This window comes from Haplochromis burtoni, unplaced genomic scaffold, assembly GCF_018398535.1.
Source record: "Haplochromis burtoni strain Fernald_Lab_line unplaced genomic scaffold, NCSU_Asbu1 Contig_169, whole genome shotgun sequence".
NCBI lineage: Eukaryota > Metazoa > Chordata > Actinopteri > Cichliformes > Cichlidae > Haplochromis > Haplochromis burtoni.
The window spans coordinates 362,254-386,949 of NW_024582530.1; the positions used below are offsets into that span (position 1 = coordinate 362,254).

At 39.0% G+C, this 24,696-nt stretch overlaps 1 protein-coding gene across 1 annotated transcript; it reads right to left on the minus strand.

Moving 5' to 3' along the window:
* Nucleotides 1-4,973: 4,973 nt before the first annotated feature.
* LOC102306016 (cytosolic carboxypeptidase 4) lies at nucleotides 4,974-24,648 on the minus strand (the record flags this gene model as incomplete). The annotated part of the gene is given in 10 exon segments (XM_005933561.2): nucleotides 4,974-9,157; nucleotides 9,677-9,831; nucleotides 11,868-11,981; nucleotides 12,379-12,441; nucleotides 12,605-12,736; nucleotides 13,186-13,315; nucleotides 14,995-15,175; nucleotides 19,941-20,094; nucleotides 23,596-23,728; nucleotides 24,561-24,648. Coding segments are annotated over 10 exon segments (1,439 nt in total), but the record flags the coding sequence as incomplete, so codon positions are not given.
* Between the last annotated feature and the right edge of the window lie 48 nt (nucleotides 24,649-24,696).

Sequence of the window (24,696 nt, forward strand, 5' to 3'; positions counted from 1 at the left end):
GTGTGTGTGTGTGTGTGTGTGTGTGTGTGTGTATGCAGGGTTGGGTGGGTCCGGTGTGCAGGGTGCAAGGGGTAACTTTTGTTGGCCCTAGTTTTCCTGAGACAGGAGCAGCTGGCAATGGAGGCCACCCCTGGTAGAGCCAATGAATTTTTGGGCAGTGTTAATTAACAGCCTTCCTGTTCAGCCTCTGCTGCACTTCATGTTTACCAGGGCATTGGTGACCCACAACACCAATGTTGAGACTGGCAGAAAGTGGGTGCCCAGAAACCTAAAGCTGGAGACAGATTCCACCCATTCTCCATTTATGATGAGGGCAGTGCTGTTTGAGTCTATAATAAGTTCAGTAGGAGGGTTTGCATAAGGAATAGTGTCCAGTGTAAAAATCTCTTAAATCTATGCAGAGCTACTGTTGTAGTAAACCCTTGTGTGAATAAGGGAGCAACCAAAAGTAGTTTACAACCAGTAGAATATAGTGAACAAGTGCATTTAAGAATGAAAATAAAACTTTATCACTGAAATGATAATATATTATTGCAACAGGTTAGAACCTTGCAATAGCCAAATAATGTTTTTGAAAACTTTGTGTCATTTAGGAAAGAGGAAGGGATTAAGACAGGCTCTAGGGTGGGGAAGAGTTACCAGATGACTGGGAAAGGACTGCTGAAGTGATGAGAGAAAGTGCCAAGAAGGTATTTGGTGTGTCCTCTGGACAGAGGAAAGAGGATAAGGAGACGTGGTGATGGAATGAGGAAGTACAGGAAAGTATTCAAAGGAAGAGGTTAGAAAAGAAAAAGTGGGATACCCAGGAAGTATACACTAGTAATTGAAGTTAAGATGTACAACAAAGAGAGATGTGGCAAAGGGCTATAGTGAGTTTTAGTGATTTTGAAAGGATGTGCAGCAGGTTAGGGTGATTAAGGGTAGAAATAGAAATGTGCTAAGAAGATAGAAAGACTACTCTGAGAAGCTCATGAAAGAAGAAAATAAGAGAGAGAGACGAGGATGCCCAGAAGTATATGGTTTGTGCGACAGCTGCCACGTTATTTTTTTATTTTTTTATTTTTTTATTTAATGTTTATTTAACCAGAAATAAATAAAACTCTGCTTGATCATAGGAGGTCATCTGATTGTTGGGGTTTCTGTCTAATATTGGAATATATTCTGTCTAATAAGATTACATCCCTTGGGGCGTCTGTTGTTGTGTTTTTGCACTATATAAATAAAATTGAAATAAATTGAATTCTAACCATTCAAACAGCATGCTGAAGTATCCTGGGGCATGATACTGTTCTCAAAGTTGCACCAGATGCATCTATCAAAGTGTGAGTGTGTGCATGTTATGTTGAAAGCACTTAGCCATAGAAAGAAAATGCGTTGGAAATGGGTGAATGAGGCTTCCAGTAAGACAGCCCTGTGAATGCTCAAATTAAGTAGAAAAGCATTATATAAGTACCAGCACATCTACCAGTTAACTTTGAGGGATGGTATGAAGTATTGCACACACACATTGCATCTGTATATAATGAGTTTTGCCAAATTATGTTTTTTCATATCATGAAACGTGAAAGAAAGCATATCAAGTTTGTGTTATTCAAATCTTGCATGAAAATACTTTGTAGTCTTGTGCATGATAAACATGTTAGATTATCGTACTGTAGTGAATTTATAGTTGTGTTGGACATTTGAACACTGGCTGTGAGGCTCATGGTCAGTGTTTGGTTACATCAAGTGTTACAGAATAATTTGCATTTTAAGCTGATGACGCTTAATTATTTCACCGAATTCCACCTTTATACTAACTGTATTGGTCTAGTATAAAGTGTATAGGAAGTATACTGTCAGTGTAGGAAATGGAAATCACCCAAGGTGTGACATGTCCTCCTGTTTCTTGCCTGTATGCAATAACATCCTGGAGTCTTCTCATCACCATGAGTTTCAGAGGAACATAGTGCAGATATAAACCTGTAGAGTAATTCTCAGTCAGTGTCTCTGTCACTGGTATTAGGCAGTATTACATATACATGACTCACAACCCCCCTTGGCAATAGGTCTTACCGTAGTTAGAGGGGCTTTCAGACTGATAAATAATTTACTACTCAGAAATCATAGAACAGATTTCACTCCCCATGCTCCAGTTTCATATTTTGATATGTTAAAAACCTGATATAGTAGATGATGGTCCTCTGAGGAGCAGCCTCCTATATCTCTTTCCTTACTCTCTTTTGTTCTTCTGACTCGCTTTTTCCACCTCACACGTTTTCCCTGCAGTCACACATTTTAGATGTATTTTCATTATAAATAATATAATATAATATAATATAATATAATATAATATAATATAATATAATATAATATAATATAATATAATATAATATGAATAGCAGTACAGCGTATAATGTTTACGTGTCAGTGAGTGAAGCTGTTGTGGGACAGTCCTCTGATTTTTACACATTATATAATAACTGATTTAAAAGACAAATGATCAGCTAATTTATTGTGATAATGTTTAAATTTAGCTTTATTACTGCAATGTTTTATTTTGTTTATGCATGCGACAACTAAGTTTGTTGGCTCTGCATGCTGAGCTATATTTTAAAAAAATATTCCATTATTTAAGAAACGATGACTTCAGAGGACTGAAATGAAATAAAATAAAATTTAGCCTAAAAAAAAAACAGTTTCCAATGCCAGCGAACATACCAGTTATTTATTATTTATGTGTAAATAATTAAAAAAATTTCAGCAAGTTAACAGAAATCCATTTATTTTTCCAAGAGTGAGACCTGTCTTCTACCATCTTACTGATCAATGGCAAAATCCAAAAATCCAAGAAGTATTAACCCAAAGTAACTAAAACATGGCCTTTGTTAACAGTTTATCTGCTCCGTGTTTACAGCACTGTGAAAAATTATTTTAAAAAGCATTCAGTATTTACTCAGGTTATGTAAAAAATAAAGAGGCCCAAATACTTTTTCAGAGCACTGTACCTTTGTCAGAAGCTGGTTTGTGAACTGAAAGGATCTTTAGGCTTTAAAGTTGATTTTTTTCATGGCAAACAAAAATCTTGTCTCTTACTGAAAACTTGGAAGGACGGTGGAAGTAATGCATGCTGTGATTTGAGATCTAAATATTCAGTGCATAAATTATGCATACAGCTTTAAATCATTACCATTGTCCATAAGGCTTTAAATGGGTTAAAACAGGTTTAGTTTAGGCTGGATTTAGGTTGCTTGGATGAATAAAGCTTGCAGTAAAAAGTGCTTAATGCAAAGTTAGAGTAAATAGTATTCGCCAGTCCAGTCCATGTATTCATAATTATAACTTCGACATCAACAACAACTCTGTGCAAAAATAAGAGCAGTGAGGCAGAACTTTAGTAGCTTAAAGGCATGAGACTATTTGTTGTATAGGCTTACTCTTACAAACACAGACACACTCCCACACACACTACCTGTAACACTAGCTGTGTTGAATGGGCCTGTGGGATTGCAGAGTTAAATGACCAATTAACTGAGCCAATCAATACAGCTCCCACTTCACCAGCCTAATTAACTGTTATTGTATCAAGAGAGCTATTATAGCCCTGTGTATTGTTTATTGTGTTTCAGAGACAGTCGTATCACGCTCTGTGATAACACATCTCCTCCTGTAATTGTAGCCACACAGTCAAGCCACACAGTAGCACATAATAATGTCCCGCTATTAAGCTTTAACAAGGTATTAGCAAGTGCTTTAAACATCATTTATATGGCATTACCTCTCCTTAGTTTGTAATTTGCGACATGTTTATCCATCTGTTACTGTTATGTACTTAATATGCACAGTTAGACAGTTGTTGCCTTGTATGCCTTATATGTGAGTGGTGTGAGTGATGAGGGTTATGAAGGTTGTCTCAGATTGGTGGGTGGGTGGCCCAGGGGTATGTGGTGTGTGTGTGTGTGTGTGTGTGTGTGTGTGTTGTGTGTGTGTGTGTGTGTGTGTGTGTGTGTGTGTGTGGTGTGTGTATAGATAGATAGAAACGTGTATTATACTATGCATGGTGCATTGTAGAGTTCCATGTCCTTGCCTGTGCGCGCGCACACACACACACACATAGTGTAGAGCAATAGAAAGATACTTAATTCAGAGCATTAATAATTAAAATGTCTGTCCACCATTATTGATGTCTGTGGGTGCAAGATGATTCCCTGAACCACAGTCTCATGTGTATGTTCATCTGTATGCCTCCATTGTGCCTGTAAATGTATTTTCAGTGTTTGTGTGTCTTTTTTTGTCACAGTGATTGATCACTGTTAGAACATTGTTGGCAATAATAACACAAATTTTCACAAAATCTGCTTTCTGAAATAGGGTTGATAGGTTTGTAGCTTGAATCTATCCGCTGGAACGTTGAAGACAATATAATTACACTGCAAAGCAAGACACAAGTAGGCAAGCTTCTTCATGTTTCTCGTGCACGGGAGAGAACCGGACAGGCACCGTTCCTTCGCTTGACCCCAGTTGCTCTCGTCCGTCTCCCGTACACTGTTCTTTTATTGAGGTTACATGAATATGCATAGGTTCATTAACATATGACGTCTACATACACACAAAGAGTACCTTGCCTGTGGTGTGTGTGTGTGTGTGTGTGTGTGTGTGTGTGTGTGTGTGTGTGTGTGTGTGTGTGTGTGTGTGTACTGCTGATCAAAGGGTCAAACATCCTTGGTCAGGAAGAGGGTAGCCTCCCCCTCACCCTAGATGGTTCATCCTAGATAACACGGTGAGGAAGTCCTGCAGTTCATCTAAACAAAGAGCACTTAGACTAGAACAGACGCAACTACGTTAATCCTACCATAAAACAATAAGACACGGTATGACCTCTCATGCTCCCAAAGTGCTGTCTAATACACACAAAGTTTGCAGACTATCAAGGATCAAAACCTCTACCAATCTACAACTAATTACAAAACTCTAAGCATATATAAGTAAATATTTCTAAGCATAAATGACAATCAACAATACAAACTCTAACAGGGTCCATGGGTTTGTCATTTAAATTGCACACTGTAAACCTTGTTTGCAGCCTGAAATCTTGTTTTTACATACAGTCCTCTTCAAAATGGATCTAAAAGTGGACCAAGATAAATTTCTATGTTCACATTGTGAGGTGAAAGATAACCAAGTTCACTTGCTTTTTATTTATGCTCCAGTGGTTCCTCAGACCTTTTTGTTCATGCTGTTGTTGTACTCTCACACTTCTGCTCTTTTAGATTTAGACATTAGAATTTCTCATTATTTTCAATCAGTCTGTTACCTGGGAAATTAATCAGCAAATTAATCCACTGTGATTTGGCGCTAAATACCGGTAGATAAAATTGAATTGAACTCATATGAATTTTAAGCTTATAAAAACCTTCAGCTCAGCCTTAAGGTCAGAGGTCAAGTTTTCTGACAATCTCGTGAACGTGATAGTTCGAGAACAAAGTGACAGGATTTTCAAATTCATACCATATGTGTATCTACTAAAAAAACAAACAAACATGAAAACATTTTTTCACTGTATTTTTTCCTCATTTGGGGCCACAGTAAATATAATCTTTATTCTTTTGTTCAAACAACCCCGTCTTTTTTTTTTAGATAGAGGTCTCTACCAAATGGTTGAGTCACCAATTTATGGTAAAACTCAGAATACCTAACTATATTAGAGACAATCAAATAAAATTCTTGGACTCTCTTAAATCTCCAATGCAAAAGTCATAAACCTTCCTAAAATGTTTGTTAGTTCAACAAAATCAAGTGTCCCAGCCAGTTTGGGGGCATTAAAATCCCTTTATTTCTGATGGTATTTTGCAAATCAAGGAACATGCTTTGGACATAGCACAATTGCAGCCTGTCACATTGAAATAGCAGATGTTTGTACTTGTGCTAACACACATCTGGTAGTCGTTTTGAGGGTCTTGGGATGTAGATATGATGGATATATTCAAACAGGGATGTATCTTGACTATGCCGGAGTCTTGAACATATGTAAGAGCATGTCAGAAAAATCAGTACATCCTACAGTCCCGATCAATGGCAAAAAATCCTATTTTGGGAGTGAGACAAAACAGTCTTTTGAGCATGTAATTTATTGAAAATAATGCTTAAACTGAAACAGGCTGTTTTACAGCTGATCAAAAATTTAGAACCACATTGTCAATTTCTGTCACACTGTCATGACGTTTTGATGGCAAAGGCACAAAAACGTTCCCTTTTTGAACGTGGTCGGGTTGTTGAACTGCATAAGCTTGCAGCACGCCATCGCTGCTGAGGTGGGACGCAGTGTGACAGTCATTTGGAATTTCTTAAATGTTCCTGAGGGTTATGGAACAAAAACGTCAAGTGGAAGACCCCAGAAAAATTCATCAGCACTGAGCCGGAGGATCCAATTGGCAGTCTGTCAAGACACTGGACAATCCTCAACCCAAATTAAGGCCGTTACTGGTGCTGACTGCAGTCCCATAACCGTCAGACGGCATCTGAGACTGAAGGGCTTCAAAAACAAAAAAACGTCTTCAGCACCACATGACAAAGGAGTCTACCACAGCCCACTACTCTGGCTCATCACCTCCACTGATGCAACCAACCACTGCAGAGTGGAGAGACATCCGCCCACATTGCTATTAGCTCAACATCTTCTCCCCTATCCAGAAGAGTCAGGCTGATGGCTCCAATATCATGCAAAACTATAATCAGGACACAAGCCTCCTCTTTGCCCATCAAAAATACAGAACCTTTTGGTAAAAAAGTTGGCAACTTTTGCTCTTTGCACTGGAGATAGGGACAGTGTGCAATGAGATGCCCTGTCTCATGGCAGAAAAAGAATTCACAGCTGGGAGGAGGAATGGGATTTAGGTGTGATAAAAGCTTCTTCTACTTCTCCCACCTAACTTTGCCCATAACCAATAATTAAATTAAAAATCTCCTTGTAAACTTTTTGACCACTTCTGGCATTGCTGCTTATTCATCTCCTGCAAGCGCAGTTTTGACCACTTGTATTTTGCATCAGCAATTTCAAACTTGAGCTCAAATGGATGGATATCAACTGATTTGACTTCCTGCGGGTGATCCTCTTTTCACAATAAAATTCTAAAGTTCAAATTGTTTCGTCAAAGTGGAAAAGATCCAGTGTGATTTAAAGGTGCAAAATGACTGGAGGCAGTCAAAATGGAGTTAAAAGAGTTAAAAATAGCAGGAGTACTCACAGCAGTACAACATGTACAGTATATACAGTACAATGTAAACAAAGAGACCTTGTATGTTCTTTCTATTTTACCTTGTTCTGACTTCCAAGCTTCTCATCTATAATCTTTGGAGTATTTTTAGATTTTGCCTTCCCTAGCTTTGCTGAAGTTATTTGCTTGTTTGCTTTTACTTGGATGTCTACTTTTGGATTTAAGATTTGGATTTGGGGCTTTATTGTGTTCCTTGTGTGCTCTGTGTTCGGATCCTCCATCCATGGAATCCCCAAACTGTATAAATGTATAAACTATATCATTTATCGTACACTTGCACAAATTTAGGCTAAAAGGCTAACCTACTGGGTAAAAAAAAACTCATGTACTTTCAGAAATTTTAGATTCCATCAGCATAGGCTTGTTTAAGCAAAAAATGTTGGGGAAAAAAATTCTTTCTGGAAAATGTTAACATTTATAATTTCATACATGACGCTTGAGAGCAGTATTGTGCCTTTGTGGATTACAAAACAAACTACAACTGCTGTAAAGGCAGCGTAGTTGCAGTTCTGTGATAATATTACAGTCAATATTAATGTTCTTCTGAATAAATGGAACATCAGTCATCAGAGTTTCTTTGACCTTTTATGAGATTTGTTTGTAATGAAACTTGAAAAGATAAAACATGGAGTTGTGTACAGGATGTGTTCTTGGCAGGATATTAATTGTAAAGTAAATCGCTGATATTTACTCAGAAGCCAAATACCACCCCTTGCCTTACAGTTTACACATTTTAAGTCTATAACATACAGCATAACATTTGAACTTGACATTTTGGTGAGAACATTTTGGGAAACATGCCGAATTCTTTCCTCCAAGCAGGTTAAACCTATTCACCTGTTTTTGTTTTTGTTCTTTCTGCAAAGATACAGAAGAGGAAAGATAAGTACCAGTCCCCAGTATTTCATGTAATTAATACAACTAAGTTGATTTAAAAGTTTTACACAGCAACAATCAAGTTTGTTTCAGTTTGCTAATTACCTACTAATAATCAAAGTAGTGCCTGCAGTAGTACAGACAGAAAAAAGCCAGTCACAATAAGATGCTGGAACACTAAACTGATGTTGTAGATATTAACTAAAAGGGCTAACACGAAATTATTTTCACCCAATGACAAAGACAGACAAAATGCAGATCACTGTTATAGTTGCATTTTTCATTCGTTATAGCATGCATTTTTGTTCACTGGTGATGTTATCAGTATCATTAAGACTATGCTGATGACCTTTTACATACATAAATATTCAATAAGAACTGGTTTTAATCCATCATTCATTGAAACTATTGTCATTTCATCTCATAACTGGTGGAGTTATGAGATTCCTTTCCTGAAAATTTAGGTCTAAGTAAAACAGCCAGTCTTTAAGTCATGGCTGTACTTGGCTATACATGTTTATGTTAAAGTCTGTTATGAAGTATTGATCACATGCCTGGTATTTTCAGTCTTTAGTAATACATTCTAGTTAAGCTGGTTTTGAATTACAAACCCAAGTATTTATTTTCATCCAGAACAGTCTGCTGTGTTTAAAGGACTACAGCTCATATTAGCTGATGCTCTCTTACTATCGTTAAGAAAGTAAATTATAAAAAAAAAACCCTTTTAACTTGTGATTTATCATTTTGCAATCCTCAAACCATTACGCAAGTCTCTTCTCTCACTAGGTGTATCAACGGATGGCTGCCGGGTTTGTGGAGGAAACAGGTGGTTCTTTATGCTTGACTGCTGAGACTGACTGATGCTGTCTTGCTGATGTTTTTGAGCACTGTGCTCTTTGTCATCATCATCATCAACATGGGCCATGTTGCTGTCAATGTCTGAATCCAAATCACTGCCTTTACGTGTGGGACAGCAACCAGAGTACTCGATCTCCTCAGCACACGGAGGCTCATCGTCTTCAAAACAGCTGCATGAAAGAAGAAAGAATTGCCATGTTAAGTCTTGTTCACCAAAAACAACAAAGTAAGTTTTACATAAAACACACTGTGTAAACACACAGCTTGCTTGCTTGCAGCAGTGGCATCAGGTGTGTTTTGCATCAGCAGCTGTTCAAATTCAAATTCAAAATTCAAATTTTTATTTGTCACGTACACAGTCATACACAGTACGATATGCAGTGAAATGCTTAGACAACTGCTCGTGACCTAAAGAAAAAAAAGAAAAGGCTATGAATAAGATAGGAAATAAATATGAAAATTAAAAAGGGTAAATTTAACTAGGAAGGAATAAAATGAAATATAAAAATTTAAGTTAAAAATGAAATAACCGTACAACACAAATTAGAATGAAGGGTAAATTTAACTGGGAAAGAGTTCATCACCTCTTCCCATAAATACCTGAATTCCACTCGAACTGCCCTGGTTTAAGCACTGTCCTCCCTGCTGCCACATGGAAAACCCACAGCCGCACTAGAACGGTAGCTTACTTGTGAGACTTGTGGTCCAGCATGTTGTGGTCCAGGTCAATATGGTTGATGAGTTTCCTGCTGTATAGAATCCTTGTGTCTTTGGTTACAGACAACAGACTGTGGCAGAACTTCATCCCCATTTCCTGGTGCTCCTGGGTTCCTGTCTGCAGCCCCTGTAACAACACACAGGCACACACACAGACACGCTCCCCTCCTGAGCCAAGTTAAGTATATTATACATCCTGAAAATTTGTGCACACTGCCCAATGAGAGACATTTGTTAGGAACACGCTACTGGATTTTTTACAAACCCAATCCAAATAAAAGCTACAATGCTGTGTCAAATGAAAACAAAAAGAGATCTGCAAATCTCATAAAAGCATATTTTATTCACAATAGAGCATAGAGAATATCGTAAATGCTTAAACTGAGACATTTTACTATTTAATTAAAAATACTAATCTTTTTTTTTTTAATTTGATGGACCAACATGACTCAAAAGTGCCCTTTTGAGGCACAGCAGAAGGAACAGTTTACATCAAATTGGAACAACTGACAAGATGTCAGTAACATAATAGGGCATGAAAAGAGCATCTTATTCAGGCAAAGATTCTCTGAAGCAAAGCTTGTGCAAAAATTCAATAAGGAAGATCTGTAATCACTCATCTCCCTGCTATCCTGGGTTTGCAGCTACTAGCTATTCTTTACTTTACATTTTTTTTATCATGCTGCCAAACTCAATTCTTACATCACTGCTCTAGCCCAGTCATGTTTTGCCCACCTTTTCCAAGAAAATCAGCTTCGTCTACGCACATTTTTTATATCTCAGTGCTCTTCTGTGGATGTGTGGGGTGGGTGCTGTCCCATCACTGGTGGGATTCTGTTCTGCTATGATGGGTCATTTGAGTCTAATCACCAAATAGTTTAAGAGAATTGTACAACTTGCATATCTGGAAAGGCTCCAGAAGATTAGCAACAGATGCTTTTTCGGGGAAGTCCTTGCATGACTCAGCAAGACAATGTTAAACCTCATACTGTGACAACAGCATTGCTCACTAACAGCAGATGACCTGGACTAGCCTGCCTGCAGTCCAGACTGGCTTTATCCATTTGAAAATATTTGAAGCATCATATAATAAAAAAAAAAAAAAATCATCTCTCAGACAAGAATGAGGCATCCAAAAGTCCAGCAGCTGCTCTCCCCAGTTTATAGACTTTTATGGCCTGTTGTTAAAAGAAGACATCATGCTACCCGGTGGTAAACATGCTAAACATCTCAATCTTTGGGAAATGACCATATTTATGAAATTTGCATATCATTACATTCTGTTTTGTCCAGCTCAAAAGGAACTTGTGCTCCAAAAAACAAAAACATCAAGAACAAAACAAAGTTGCATACAAGTGTGAACCAATGACAGTGCTCCCATAAAGACCTGTCAATTAATATGTGCATCCAGCCTTTACATTATTGCTATCTTGCGGCCGCAGTCAGCTATTGTCCCTGAAAACATATTTCAATCTCATAAGTCTAGTTCTCTCTCTCTCTCTGAGGGTGTGTCCATTACCCCTTAACAATTACTGGAGCTGGGCAAGCTGAGAGATCAGCAGCTTGTTTCTAGTGGTTTGCACAGACGCATTGTGAATAAACCCCTGGTCTGTGTTGGTAAACTGAGAGGAAAGCAGCGTCCGAAGGAAAGTGCCACGGGTTATCTTTGGCTGCTCTGAGATCTGTTACGACCTGGGCTTTATAGAGAAATACACATTAGCAAGTAGATGAGATTCAGTGATTCAGCATTGCAACAGATTTTCCTTCTGCTAACCACCCTTGTTCAACATTTGTCATGTAGAGAAGATGGTGTTTGGTGGTGTGACAATAAAAAAGAGGGGCTGGCAGTTCTGACCATGTCTGGTCTAATAAATCAGGCAAGTTGAGCAGAGACACAAAGTATTCTGTGCAGGCTGACAGCGAAACACTTTACCCACTGAGGTATTACTGGCACAGCATGGTCAGGATCTCCTTATCAACACCAGCCCTGCCACTCTGGAGCTCTACAGAGCTACAGGTATAAAACTGCTTTAAACTGGTCACATAGTTACTCCCTGTACACATGGCACAAAATGAATGGTAAAAAGTGCCAAAGTGCACAGTAGCATTAAGTAATTCTATTAGAGTACCCTAATTCACCCAATCTCTCTCTCACACACACACCTTGTATATTCCCTGGTTGCAGCCATTGTAAGTATTCTCCAAAGTATAACTTCTCAGAACTCCCATTTCCCTCCAGACAACCACTCTGGCTGTAGCAGAGCGAGACTTCTCTACCTGACAGGTTAAAATCAGAATTAAGGGTAGGTAAGAGAATATGGCCCATATAATAAGAAAAATAATGAATGTAACTATTCACACATTAACAAATATAAACACTACATGACAATAACAGTGATAGTGGTGTTGATGAGGTATGATACATGAAGATGGCTGAGATAATGCTTTATTTAACCTGCTGTTCCAGGCAGAGATATTTATTTTATACAACTGACAGTGTTAATAATAAAGAAGTTAACAGTGACAACAAGGACAACTTTGCTTACAATACTGAGAAGGATAACAATATGAATTAATTAGTAGTTGTATTTAGTTGTACTGACAACTACGCTGTGGATTTATTATATGCAGTGATTTTCAAAATGAGAATTATTATTAGTATTGTAACTTTTACCAAAAAGTTGCAGCTGTTGAAAGAAAAGGTCGGCGCGATACGATCCAAGGTCTTTGGAATGGTCTAGAAAGGCGATGAGAATGATAAAGACAGTGAGAGAGAGAGATGGAGAGGAACAAAACATTTTATCTGGTTTCAGAATTTGAAATACTGCTGCTGGTGAACGAGTAGAACAAAAACAGAAACCCCTATGGCCTGCTTGGCTTTGTGTGTGTGCTTTTCTTACCCTATATCCAGGATCCTCTTTCAATCCTACAGTGTCAACTGCAGAGCCAGACTGCCAGAGAGTCTCCTTAATGCTGCAGCCATACAGGAACACATTCTTTTTTCGAGAGTGGCCATGGTAGTCACAGAAAACCTAGTAAATATGAAGAAAGAAAGAGCTTGTGCATTTGGACAATAAAATATTTTGATTTGTGATTTTGCCTATGAAACCAAACAGTGCATTTTAAATCAAACAATTAATGTGTGATTAAAGTACAGACTTGTGGTTTTAATTTAACGGGTTCAACTGAAGTGTTCACTGTTTAGATATTACAGCCTAATACTTAAACGACAAATTCAGAATTTCCAAGACAAGAACTGAAAGGCTGCGAATACTTACGCACATCTTTTTTTTGTATGGTACATTTTACAACGCATTTTTGATTAGAATTTTTAATAAAGCTGTGAATAATTTTTGGATCTAATGTATGTAGATTAACTAATGTGTGAAAGTGTGTCAAACATGCAGGACAGATATTTAGCAAAACCAAAGAGCTTAACATTTCAAAAAGAAAACATTACATAACAGCATGTGTATCTCACCACTGGAGTCCGTCCTATAATGTTGAGGTAGTAGAGAAAGCCTTTGGTGTGGTAGATGGTTGGACTCAGAAGAGGGTCTGGTTTACTCCACTGACGATTCAGATCTTTGCTGTTCAGGTCACAGCGATTTCTGAGGAGACAGACAACAAAAAAAACCAAATACTTGCACTGTAATTCATTTGTGAGGGGTAAATCTGTGATATATACCAAATACTGTAACATTACTTGTTGTTTGGCTGAATAATAGTGTCCTTCAGTAGCAAAGTACTGTTTGTTGTTGAGAGGTGGGACAGAGAGAGATGGATGTTATGAAGTGCTATAATTGAGTTTATCTAGAGTTGTTTGAAAAAGTGTTTGCCCCTTTCCTGATTTCCTATTTTTAACTCATTTAAATATTAGACAAAGATAACACAAGTAAACACAAAATGAAGTTTCTAAATGAAGATGTTTATGATTGGGGAGGGGTGAGATATCTTCATGGCCCCATGTAAAAAGTGATTGCCCCTAAATGTAATAGCTGGTTGGGCCGCCCTTGGAAGCAACAACTGCAATCAAGCGTTTGCAATATCTGGAAAACAGTCTTTTTGGAATTCAGAAATAAGTCTGAAACTTAAAGGGTGTACCTTTAAGACAATTAGTCTTAAAGGTACACCCTGTTTATGTATCTTTAGTAAACCATACAGACTTGGCGTGTCTTCCCTTGGGTATAGCCTGTGGTATGAGTCAGTAGTATTTTCTTGTTCTGACTGCTTCAGACAATCTATCACCCTCTTCCTGTAACCACTTCCTGGGTCTCGTTTCAAGTATTTTTTTCACTGAACCGTGACAAAATGTTCTAATGACAGTCTTTCTGGTTCAGCAAAACCGTATATCTGTATGATCAAGACGCTCTGCCAGGCTTCTTGGGAAACTCAGGAAACTGTTGGGTTACTTTGCAGTTTGCTTTGGATCATTATTCATCTGCACTGTGAAGCTTTGTCCCATCAGTGTTGCAGCATTCGTCTGAATGTGAGCAGAGTGCAGTCCTGTAGACTCTTCATCCTGCTGCTTCTATCAGCAGTCAATGAACACCAGTGCCGAGGCTGACTGGCGGCCATACATACCCATCCCATAACATTGCTTCCACCATGTTTGACAGATGATGTGATGTTTTAGATTATTAACTGTTTCTCTCCTCCTCCTTACTTTCTGGCACAAGTTCATCTGGGGTTCTGTTTTGTTTTGTTTTTTTCGTATTTACTTTCATAAATGCATCCCTTGATTGCAGACTTCGTAGCCTGACTGTGATTTGGTTAAGTAAAGGTTAAGTAAAGACGTTATTATTTCTGATAGATTTTTTTTTTTTTTACCTCCTTCACTCCTTGCTTCATTTCTTTGGTCCTCATTTTGAAATGTGTTTTGCGTCTCTGAAAATTAAAGTTTTTGTATAGAACTTGATATATTTCTTGAACAGTTAATGCCATATTTTTCTTAAATCCTTTCAATTAAAGCTGAAAGTGTGTGCTTTTCAATTGCATCAGAACTGTTTGTACACCACCACAGTGGATTTCAGAGGTAAAATTATGAGAATGTTCAAACTGTCAATAACTCATAAAGCACAAAAATGACAAAAATTATATCAACAGTGAATGTTATTGTAATATTGTATTGTAGTTACATTAGCATATGCTACCTGCAGCATTTCATTATTAAGAAGCCTAGTGTAAGTGCAGCCAAGGGCATTGTTTCCTTACATGTTTCAAGTAAAGTAAAAGTGTATATTATATAATTTTTTTAACCATTCCAACAATGTTCCTGCTCCTCACTCACGTGCCATTGATGACTCCATCTGGGTTGAGCATGGGGATGACCTTAAAGACGAAGGCCTCCCTGAGACTCTGGGCCACCAGGTCATTGCTGCACAGAAACTCCAAAGTGCCCTTCATCACCCAGCTGGCATTGGACTCACCAGGATGCACACGGCTGGTCAGTACAATATAGGGGCGATTACCTAGGAAAATTATTATTACACAATCATCAGTTTGCCTAATGATATAACATATTGAACAAGGAAGTTAGTTTCTAGACATCAAGCATCTTCCCCTGGGTGTAGCCTGTATGAGGTCTGGCCACTAGCATTGTCTTGTTCTTTCTGCTTCTGGCAATCTATCACCCTCTTTCTGTAACCACTTACTGGGTCTCGTTTCAAGCATTTTTATAAAGTACAACGTATTAAAGCAGATTAGAAAAATGCTATGTAACAAGGCATGTTAATGGCTCACATCTAAAACCAACTAATAATGTCTATCAGGATAACATAGTTATCCAGATCAGATTTTTAGTTTAACAAAATCTTTAGCTTTAGTCAAAGATGGTGAGACCCAGAAGCCGATTACAACTGCTGTGGAACAGTCGTAATTAACATACAGTTAACAAGCTGAGTGTCTGTGACTTTAATGTGAAAGATCTACAAAGAGCAAGCAAACAGATCTGTGAACTAAACAGTACAACTGGTGCTGGAGTCTGGAGGTGAGAGTACGGGCTATAACTGGTAAAGTGAGAAAGGTGGCTGATATGATGGAGTGAAGGTGGAGTCCAACTGTTGGTTGGAAGACAGGAAGAGAAATGGAGTAGTGGTAGGGGTGGGTTTTGATTATTGATTTTCCGATTAAAATCGATTCTAGCTTGAATTACGCGATATCGATTCATTAAAATCCTGAATCGCTTTTTAAATATAAATGTGTTTTGCCCGAAATACCAGAATCTCAGGTTAAACCTCACAAAATTTCGACAACCACCAAACAGCTAAAACAGTAAATGAGAGCAGGTACACGGATTCTGCACAAAGACATAAACACAAAGCGCTGACCCGCCGCATCAGGATCAGTGAGGTGTCAGCTTTCTCACCCAATGGCACGGACACACCATCAGGGCTGAAAGCTGACAGCTCACAGATGTTATTAAAATTGAGGGAGGATATGTGACATGAGACAGCGGATGGCAGCACAGCACACTCAGCAAAGCCACATCAATGGCCCTACCAACTGTGGCCTATGCTACATCATGCTACAGAGTGATGAAGAGCAGACCTGTGTCAACTGCAACCCAGGGCAATGCCGCACCATAAGCCAGCACCCATCATCACCACCACAAAGGCTAGTCCACCTGGACTGGACATCTAGATGTGGGCCAACCCACCCCATATGGTGGAACAACCAGGAACCAACCAGAATGGGCATTCCTGGGAACTAGGGCCCCAGTCCCCAGACCTGGACCTTCTCCACATCTCAAGACTGCAAGACAGCACCTGCACCCACCCCAGCCACCCACCTTCACCAGCAATCAAGGCAGACACACCAATGCCCCAAAACACCAACCGAACCCCGCAGGAGACTGTCAGACTTCCACTGACCCCGTGTCCACCACCAGCCACGTGCAAGACACACAGGGAGATGTGACTACAGTCGACCAACGCCAACTAAGCACTGGAATTGATCAGAGAGATCAGAGAGAAATAAATTCATCCAATTAAATTTTTAAAGAGGCATGCATTTTCTACAAACTAATGTGATCTAGAAGTACATTTCTACATTGAGTAATACAAACAGGTTTTTTTTATTCATGAAGATAATTAATGTTACCCAACTGTAGTGTAGTGGTGGAGGTGTTCTGAAATTTACAAATTTACAATTTAGGGGCAGAAATGTCAATTTACTCCAGTTAGCAGAGTAGTCTGATATGAATGGGATTTTAGCAGTGAGTCTGATTGTCTTCAGAAGAGAGGTTTGTGTTCCCAAGGAAAGTAATGTATCATCAGCATATAGGCTTATCTTAGATCATCTTAAGATCATTTGTCCTGACAGACACATTTGGAGAGCTGTATAGTGTTTTGATCCAATTTATACGGTGGCCCTGAGAGGCCAAACTGACTGCAACTTAAGAAAACACCAGCAATAAGAAAAATGCTGCAAAAGCACACAAAACACAACAGAAATAGGAAAAACGAAAATGGAAATAGGAAAAAACAGATTTCCAAAAGCACAAGGGAAGTGACTGGGGAGACAATAACCCGACGGACCAGTTGCAGGAACCAAAACATGCTCGGTAAGTGTGTTTTAATCTCATGATTCATATAATACTGATGACGGATTTTTTTAGGCTAATAGTTAAGCTAACACACTTACCTCTCATCTTTTCTTACCTCACATCTTTTCTTTCCTATTTCCGTTTTCAATTTTTCTATTTCCGTTGTGTTTTGTGTGCTTTTGGAGCATTTTTCTTATTGCTGGTGCTTTCTTAAGTTAACCTGTCACTCATTGTGGATATGGGTCGTATGTGCCAAGGAATCGGCAGGAATACCATAGGGGCAAAACACCAGCTACCAGCAGATAGAGCAGTCGCCTGAGACTGCAACACCAGACTGACCAACCTGTGCACCACCAAGAATGCTAGAACAACGATGATGTGAGCTGCATTGACTACAAAAAATGAGCTATGCCATAAAGATATGGCAAAGACTTGTTGAAGCTAAGCTAAAAAGAGGTGACAATTAGTGAGGAGCATTATGGCACTACAGATGCAATGTTTGCTTTTAGAGTGAAAAGAAGGTCAGAAGCCAGGGGAATTAGAAGTACTGTGCTGAACCATCACAATTGTGTTTAGGTCTGTGGAAGCCAGGCGATCTGGTGCAGCGCTCCATCACTCTCCTTCTTCTTCAAAAGGCTCTTACACAGCCTGGAGGTGCGTGTTGGGGTCACTGTCCTGAGTCGCTGCAGGATGCTGTGGTTCTGCCACACCATCACACATCCTCCTCTTCCATGATTCACAGTGGGGAACCATGAATGTAGAGACCATCTGTTCACTTTTTTTGCATCACACTGCCAATGGAACCAAAAGATCTCAAATGTGGACTCATCAGACCAAAGCACAGATTCCCACTGGTCTGATGCCCATTTCTTGTGTTTCTTGGCCCAAACAAATCTCTTCTGCTTGTTTCGTTTCCATAGTAGCAGTTTCTTAGCAGTTTTCCAGACTGACTGACCGTCAGTTCTTAAAGTAATGATGGACTGTTGTTTCTCTTTACTTAGCTGACTGGTTCATGCCATAATATGAATTCTAGCAGTTGTCAAATAGGGCTGTCAGCTGTGTACCAACCTGACTTCTGCACAACACAACTGATGGAGCCAACCCCATTAAGAAGTCAAGAAAATTCCACAAATGAACCCTGACAAGACACACCTGGTGACTACATCATGGAGCTCATTGAGAGAAGAGAAGGGTGTGCAGCTCTGTCAACAAGGCAAAGGGTGGATACTTTGAGGAATCTAACTTATCATATTTAGAGCTATTTATCCTTTTTTGTTTGCTACATAATTCCATATATCTTGCTTCATATATTTGATGCCTTCAGTTTGTATCTACAATGTAGAAAGTAGTAAAATAAAGAAAAAACATTAATTGAGAATGTGTGTCCAAACTTTTGGCTAGTAGTGTAGCTTTGTCTATTCATGAAGCCAGATGAGACACATCAATTAAACTGCAGAAATGCCTTAAAGACATAAAGACCTGGATGATACAATACCCTAGGAATATGTGATTCCTAAGGTCTTTCAAAGCAGAATGGGAGGCAGAGCCTTGAGCTTTTTATGTAATCAGCTCCCAGTTGGGATTCAGACACCCTCTCTACTTTCAAGACTAGGCTTAAAACCTTCCTTTGGTTACAGTTCAGTCTAGATCAGGTGAGTGTGAATTCTCCCTTAGTTACACTGCAGTAAGAGTGTTTCTTCTTTACTCACCTCTTTTTACTCCCCATGTCTTCATACATAACTCTGCATTTAATGATTAATTAATCTCTGGCTCTCTTTTACAGTGCTTTTTCTTTCTTTTATTTGTCCTGTCCATCTCCCTTCACTCCCAACTGGTCGTGACAGATGACTGCCCCTTCCTGAGCCTGGTTCTGCTGGAGGTTTCTCACTGTTTAAACAGATTTTTCCTTTCACACTGTTGCCATAGTGCTTTTTCATAGGAGTTAGTCTGACTGTTTGTGCTTTCTCTGTACTATTCTAGGATCTTTACAAGATAAAGTGCCTTGAAGTGACTGTTGTGGTTTGGCGCTACATAAATAAAATTTAATTGAAGAAGACATTTGGTGATTCTTCTGGCTTCATCAGTAGGTGACCTCCACTGGAGCAGTTTGCAGCAAAGTATGAAGCAGTAGTAATGAGAATTATCACTTATAAGTCTGAGGCAATGACTCTCTTCTGTAAAAAGTTAGAATGCCTACTCTGCACATCTATGGGCAATTTAGAGTCACCAATTAATCCACTAACTGCATGTTTTTGGGAGGAAGGCGGAGTACCTGGAGAGAACCCAGACAGATACAGGGAGAATGTTCAAACTCTGCACAGAGGGCCCAAAGCTGCTCCAATATGTTCTCATGTAGAGAAACATGACAGTATACATATGCATCTTAGAGTCTGAGTCTAACAACTGAAAATAACAATATTTTCTAGTGATAATTATATGTGAAAAAATGTAAACATTTCTCCACGCATATAGGGTTAGTGAGTGAGGTTGACAATTTCATGTGTTCACCATGAAATTGAAGAATCTGTTATGAATGTGTGACTGTGTGAATGACACAAAGTTATTTGAGTGCTCAAATTGAATAGAAAGGTCCTTCATAAGTACCAGTCTCTCTACCATTCCAATGTGGCTGTGTAAACACGTAAGTACCCCTGACATGAGTAGTTCCTGGACTACAAAGCACTACTTACGCATCTGGTGCAGGTCTTTCCACCTTCTGCTGACTGGACAGGCAGTGATGGTAACTATTGGACAGGAGTTTCCAGCCAAAGTGCTACAAAGAGTCTGCTGCTTGAAAAACACCTTGGCCGGATCCACTGATTTCTGCAGTATTTTCAAGTGAGCCTGACAAAAATAACAAATATATACTTAGGTCTCTAATTATTTATAAAACAGATATATTTCTCTTGTAATTCTGCCTCTGTACACCACCAGAGCGGAGCTGAAGTCAAACAATCAAGATGTTTTTGAAATTCAGACTTTCAAATTTAATTCAAAGGGTTTAACAAGAGTATTACCTTAACTACTTAAGAATTACAGCTAATTTTGTACAGTGGGGGAAAATAATTATTGGATATTTGATTGGTGATATGTTTTGGTTCATGTCATGCTGAAAGACCCATCCACAACTCCTCTTCAGTGTTCTGGCTGAAGGAAAGGAGGTTCTCGTCTACACTTTTATGATACATGACCTTGGACCCTTAGCAGAAAAACTATTCCAAAGCATAATATTTCCACCATGATTGACTGTGGGGATTGTGTTCTTTGGGTCTGCATTTTGTTCCCTCCAAACACAGCAGCTCAAGTTGGTCATATCCTGCATCAGTTTTGATGGCTCAGGGCATGTCATTCATATCATGCCTGGTGAAAGAACTGTATTTAATGTTTCACATTTGTTTCCTCCACAGATTGATGATCAGGTTGAGGGTTTGAAGAGGATTAAAATACAGTATTGCAAATTTCATTAGTGACATTAAAACCAGTTGCGACCAGTGGTTTGATCCTGTATTGGGTGCCCCGGTCCTTGACAGGATTTTCTCCCTTTGAACTACAGTTCAGGATTTTTGACCTACTTAAAGAAAACTAGGAGAAAGTGCCAAGTCCTAGTAAATATCCAATTCAGTATCTTATGGACTTGAGAGAAAAACTTCCCACTTTCGGTAGGGTATGTGAAGATTTGCTGGTGATGGTGGTTTGATGGTTCCCAGCCAAAGTCAGGCTGTGGGAGTTATGTGCCAGTGGGGTGTGACTGCAGGAGGGAAAGGTGTGGTGCCAGCTAGGGAGGATGACACACCTGACATGCATCTGGTGATTAACCTTCCTCACTATATAGCAGCTGTGGAGGGAAAAACACAGAGCAAGTTGTGCAGTATGTTGAAAAGCAACAGAAAGAGTAAGCACTCCACAGCCAGCCATTTAAGAAAATGATGTATAAAAAGATGTACAAAATCTATACTGCATTGTTTTTACATTAGACTTAGACATTGTACTTATTTATTGAGTTACATTTTCCCCCAGAGGTTTAGAGAATAGAGCTAAAATAGTAATTCAGTTGTGGTAGGGAAGACCCAAATGCAGACAAAGTTTTTTAAAAAAGGTTTAAATATAAAAAAGCTGATTTACCATAGCCTGAATAACAAGATGACATAGGAGGGGATGCAAATGAGGGTGAACAAGGGTGCACATAAAAACAGTGATTGCACGTCTGAACTGCTCATAGCTTAAAAAACTCAAAATTCATGTTTGTCGTCTGAGACAAAATAGTCTTTATAAACCAACTTCACATAGAACCTATAAAATTACATTTTCTGCTTCATATTGATCAGTTTTTCCAGAACAAGAGTGTGGTGCAGAACTGTAGTAACTACAGGGGATAAAGCTGTTGGGGGTGGGATTTGGTCAGGGATCTGGTCTGAGCCCCTTCTCGTTTTCTGTCATGATGGACAGGTTGACTTGTGAAATCAGGCAGGAGTGGACTCTGATGTTTGCAGATGACATGGGATCTATAAGGAGCATATGGAGAACCTGGAGAGGTGGAGGTATGTACTGGAGAGAGAACGAATGAAAGACATTAGAAGCCAGAAGACCGAATGCATGTGTGTGAATAAGAGGGAGCTGAGCTGAGGTAGTGAACGCCGAATAATTTAAATGAGGTCAATCATCCAAAGTACCGGACAGTACATGAGAGGTGAAGAAGGGAGTCAAGGCAGGGTGGAGTAAGTGGAAATGAGTATCGGAGGTAATTTGTGAAAGAAGCAGCAGCAAGAGAGAAAGGCAAGATTTACAAGAAGGTAGTGAGACCTGCTATGATGTACAGAGAGGCAGAGCTGAAGCTGTTAAGACTTTCATTGGGAATGACAAGAAGATATAGGATTTGAAATGATTACATCAGAGGGACAGCTCAGGTGGAGACAAAGTTAGAGAGTAAAGGCTGAGATGATCAGGACATGTGCAGAGGAGAACTAGTAAATATATATACTGGATAAAAGATGCTGAAAATGGAGCTGCCAAACTGAAAGATTCATGGATGTAGTGAAGAATATGCAGGGGGTTGGTCTGGCAGAGGAGGATACTATGATAGGATGAGATGGGGGCAGATGATCTGCTGTGGTGACCCCTAAAGGGAGCAGCTGAAAGAAGAGATTTTATATTGACTTAGCCTGCTTGTGACATCTCAGATGGCAGCGCATGATCTAAAATATAAAGAAAACAAAAAATAAAGATTTTTCTGGTAATAAAAGAGTTCTTAGTAACCATCTCATCTGTCTTTGTAATATAAAATATTATAAAATATGTTCAGGTTATAGTTATGGGGCTTATGGTCGCTGTTAAAATAACAGAGATGGATTCACATTTGAAATTATTTAACTGTGTCATCTGCGTGGCTTGATGCAGCTTTTCCCAACATGTGTATCGATATCTGTACACAAAGATTAGAGTGAGATACATACAGTCCAGATAACAATTATCAACAAATTCCACAAGAAAGGTGAGCTACTATTGAAAAGACTGGCAGCTTATCGGCCAAAGGTTGAGTGGAGGGGGAAAGTGTGCCTCGAAAGGATGCACAAGCAACAGGGATGACTGCAGCCTTGAACTGTCTATTAACAAGCTTCCCGAGAAGTGGACTGAAGCTGGTGTCAGAGTATCAAGACCACCATGAACAGAAATGTTCTCGACAGGGACAGCAGATGTCACAATATCAAGAAACTCTTGAGCCAGAGAAAGAACTCAACTGTTGTCTTTTCAGATGAAAGTAAAACTTGCATTTCATTTAGAAAATCAAGGTCCTAGAGTCTGGAGGAAGCACGGACAGACACAGGATCCAAAACGTTTGAAGTCCAGTGTGAAATTTCTGCAGTTTAAGGTGATATAAGGTGCCATGTCATCGGCTGGTTTTGGTCCTCTGTTTTATCAAGTCATTATAGGAGATCTTAAGGCACTACAAGAGTCCATCAGCTGACAGACTTTATAGATATTCAGGCTTTGAGTGATGTGGGTAATATGCTATAATCATCAAAATCAAACAAACAAAAAAAGGTGTTGAAGTATTTCTTTGTGACTATAACATGTCACTTTTATGATTTAATGTTCATGAACTTAATTGGATTCTTGATTTTTCACACTATATATGTCACACTTTTACATATGCTAGTACATAGAAGTGTGAATTATACTGTATTATTTAACTGAGACTTGTATGATTTGAAACTCATCATAGTTTGTTTACACTTTTACACAGCTTCACAGATTTATTTGTGATAGGGTTATAAACATTCTACAAAAACATTAAGTTTAAACTCTGACCAAAGTAAATAAACGGGATTATTATATGAAAAAAAATACCATCAGAGCAGAATATGTGTAGGGATAATGGTAGGCCAGGTAGCAGACATCCTCACTGTGTTTGAAGGTGATGGTAAAGGTCAGGGTGTAAAAGGTAGTTCTCCTTCTGCCCTGTGCTGGACAAAAGTTGTTTCTGTTGGAGAAAATTGAGAAAAAAAATGTTTTGTTATATGTAGACTATCTAAATCAGGGGAACTGATACAACATAGTCGAACAGTAGGTAGTATTATAGCACACGTACAAAAATATAATGTTTTGGGAGGTTTTTTCCCCAGTCCACCAGATGGTGCTATTGACTGTTTTTCTAGTGAGGTCAGTGTGCCTGAAGCTGGTAAAACAGAGATGGGGGTATGAGAGAAATTCTTCTGTGTTTAAATAAAACATGTGGCCTTATTTTGGATTTTTAACATGACAAGATAAATGTGAGGAATGTATTTTGCACATACTGCTGCTTCCAAGTAAAACTATACAATGGTGCAGCGATTGGGACTGCTGTGTCAAAGCAAAAATATCCTGGGTTTGAATCTAGTCTTGGGCCTTTCTGTGCAGAGATTGCATCTTTGCTCTGGGCACTCTGGCTTGCTCCCAAAGACATGCATGGTAGGTTAATTGCTGCTTCTAGATTGAGAGTGAATGGTTGTCTCTTTGGATGGATAGGCCTCTGGTAATTGCTACTGCTAACATCTGTTTTGAACAGCTGAAATCAGCTGTCAGTTACAGTTAGTCTCAGTGGGGGGTTTTAATGAATGAACTTCTTCATTTGAAGTATCTATTGGAGAATCACACACAGTTCTGTGCTTGACCTATGACTAATTTACACAAGTTTCAAACCTGTGTGTCTTTTTGCCCCTAATTAAATTTTTCGAGGTCTGACCTGCCTTCAGCAGCCTGCTAAAGCTACTCTCCAACACTTGGATTTCCAACATCTCTCTAATTAATGAAAAATATGTAAAATGTTTTCATACCTGAAATAACAAATTTCCGTTCCAGTACTGATCCAGTGTGGTCTACCTTCCAGGGCTTCTTTTACTGAGTACAGGACCGGCTGCATTCCTGCAGTACACACACACACACACACACACACACACACACACACACACA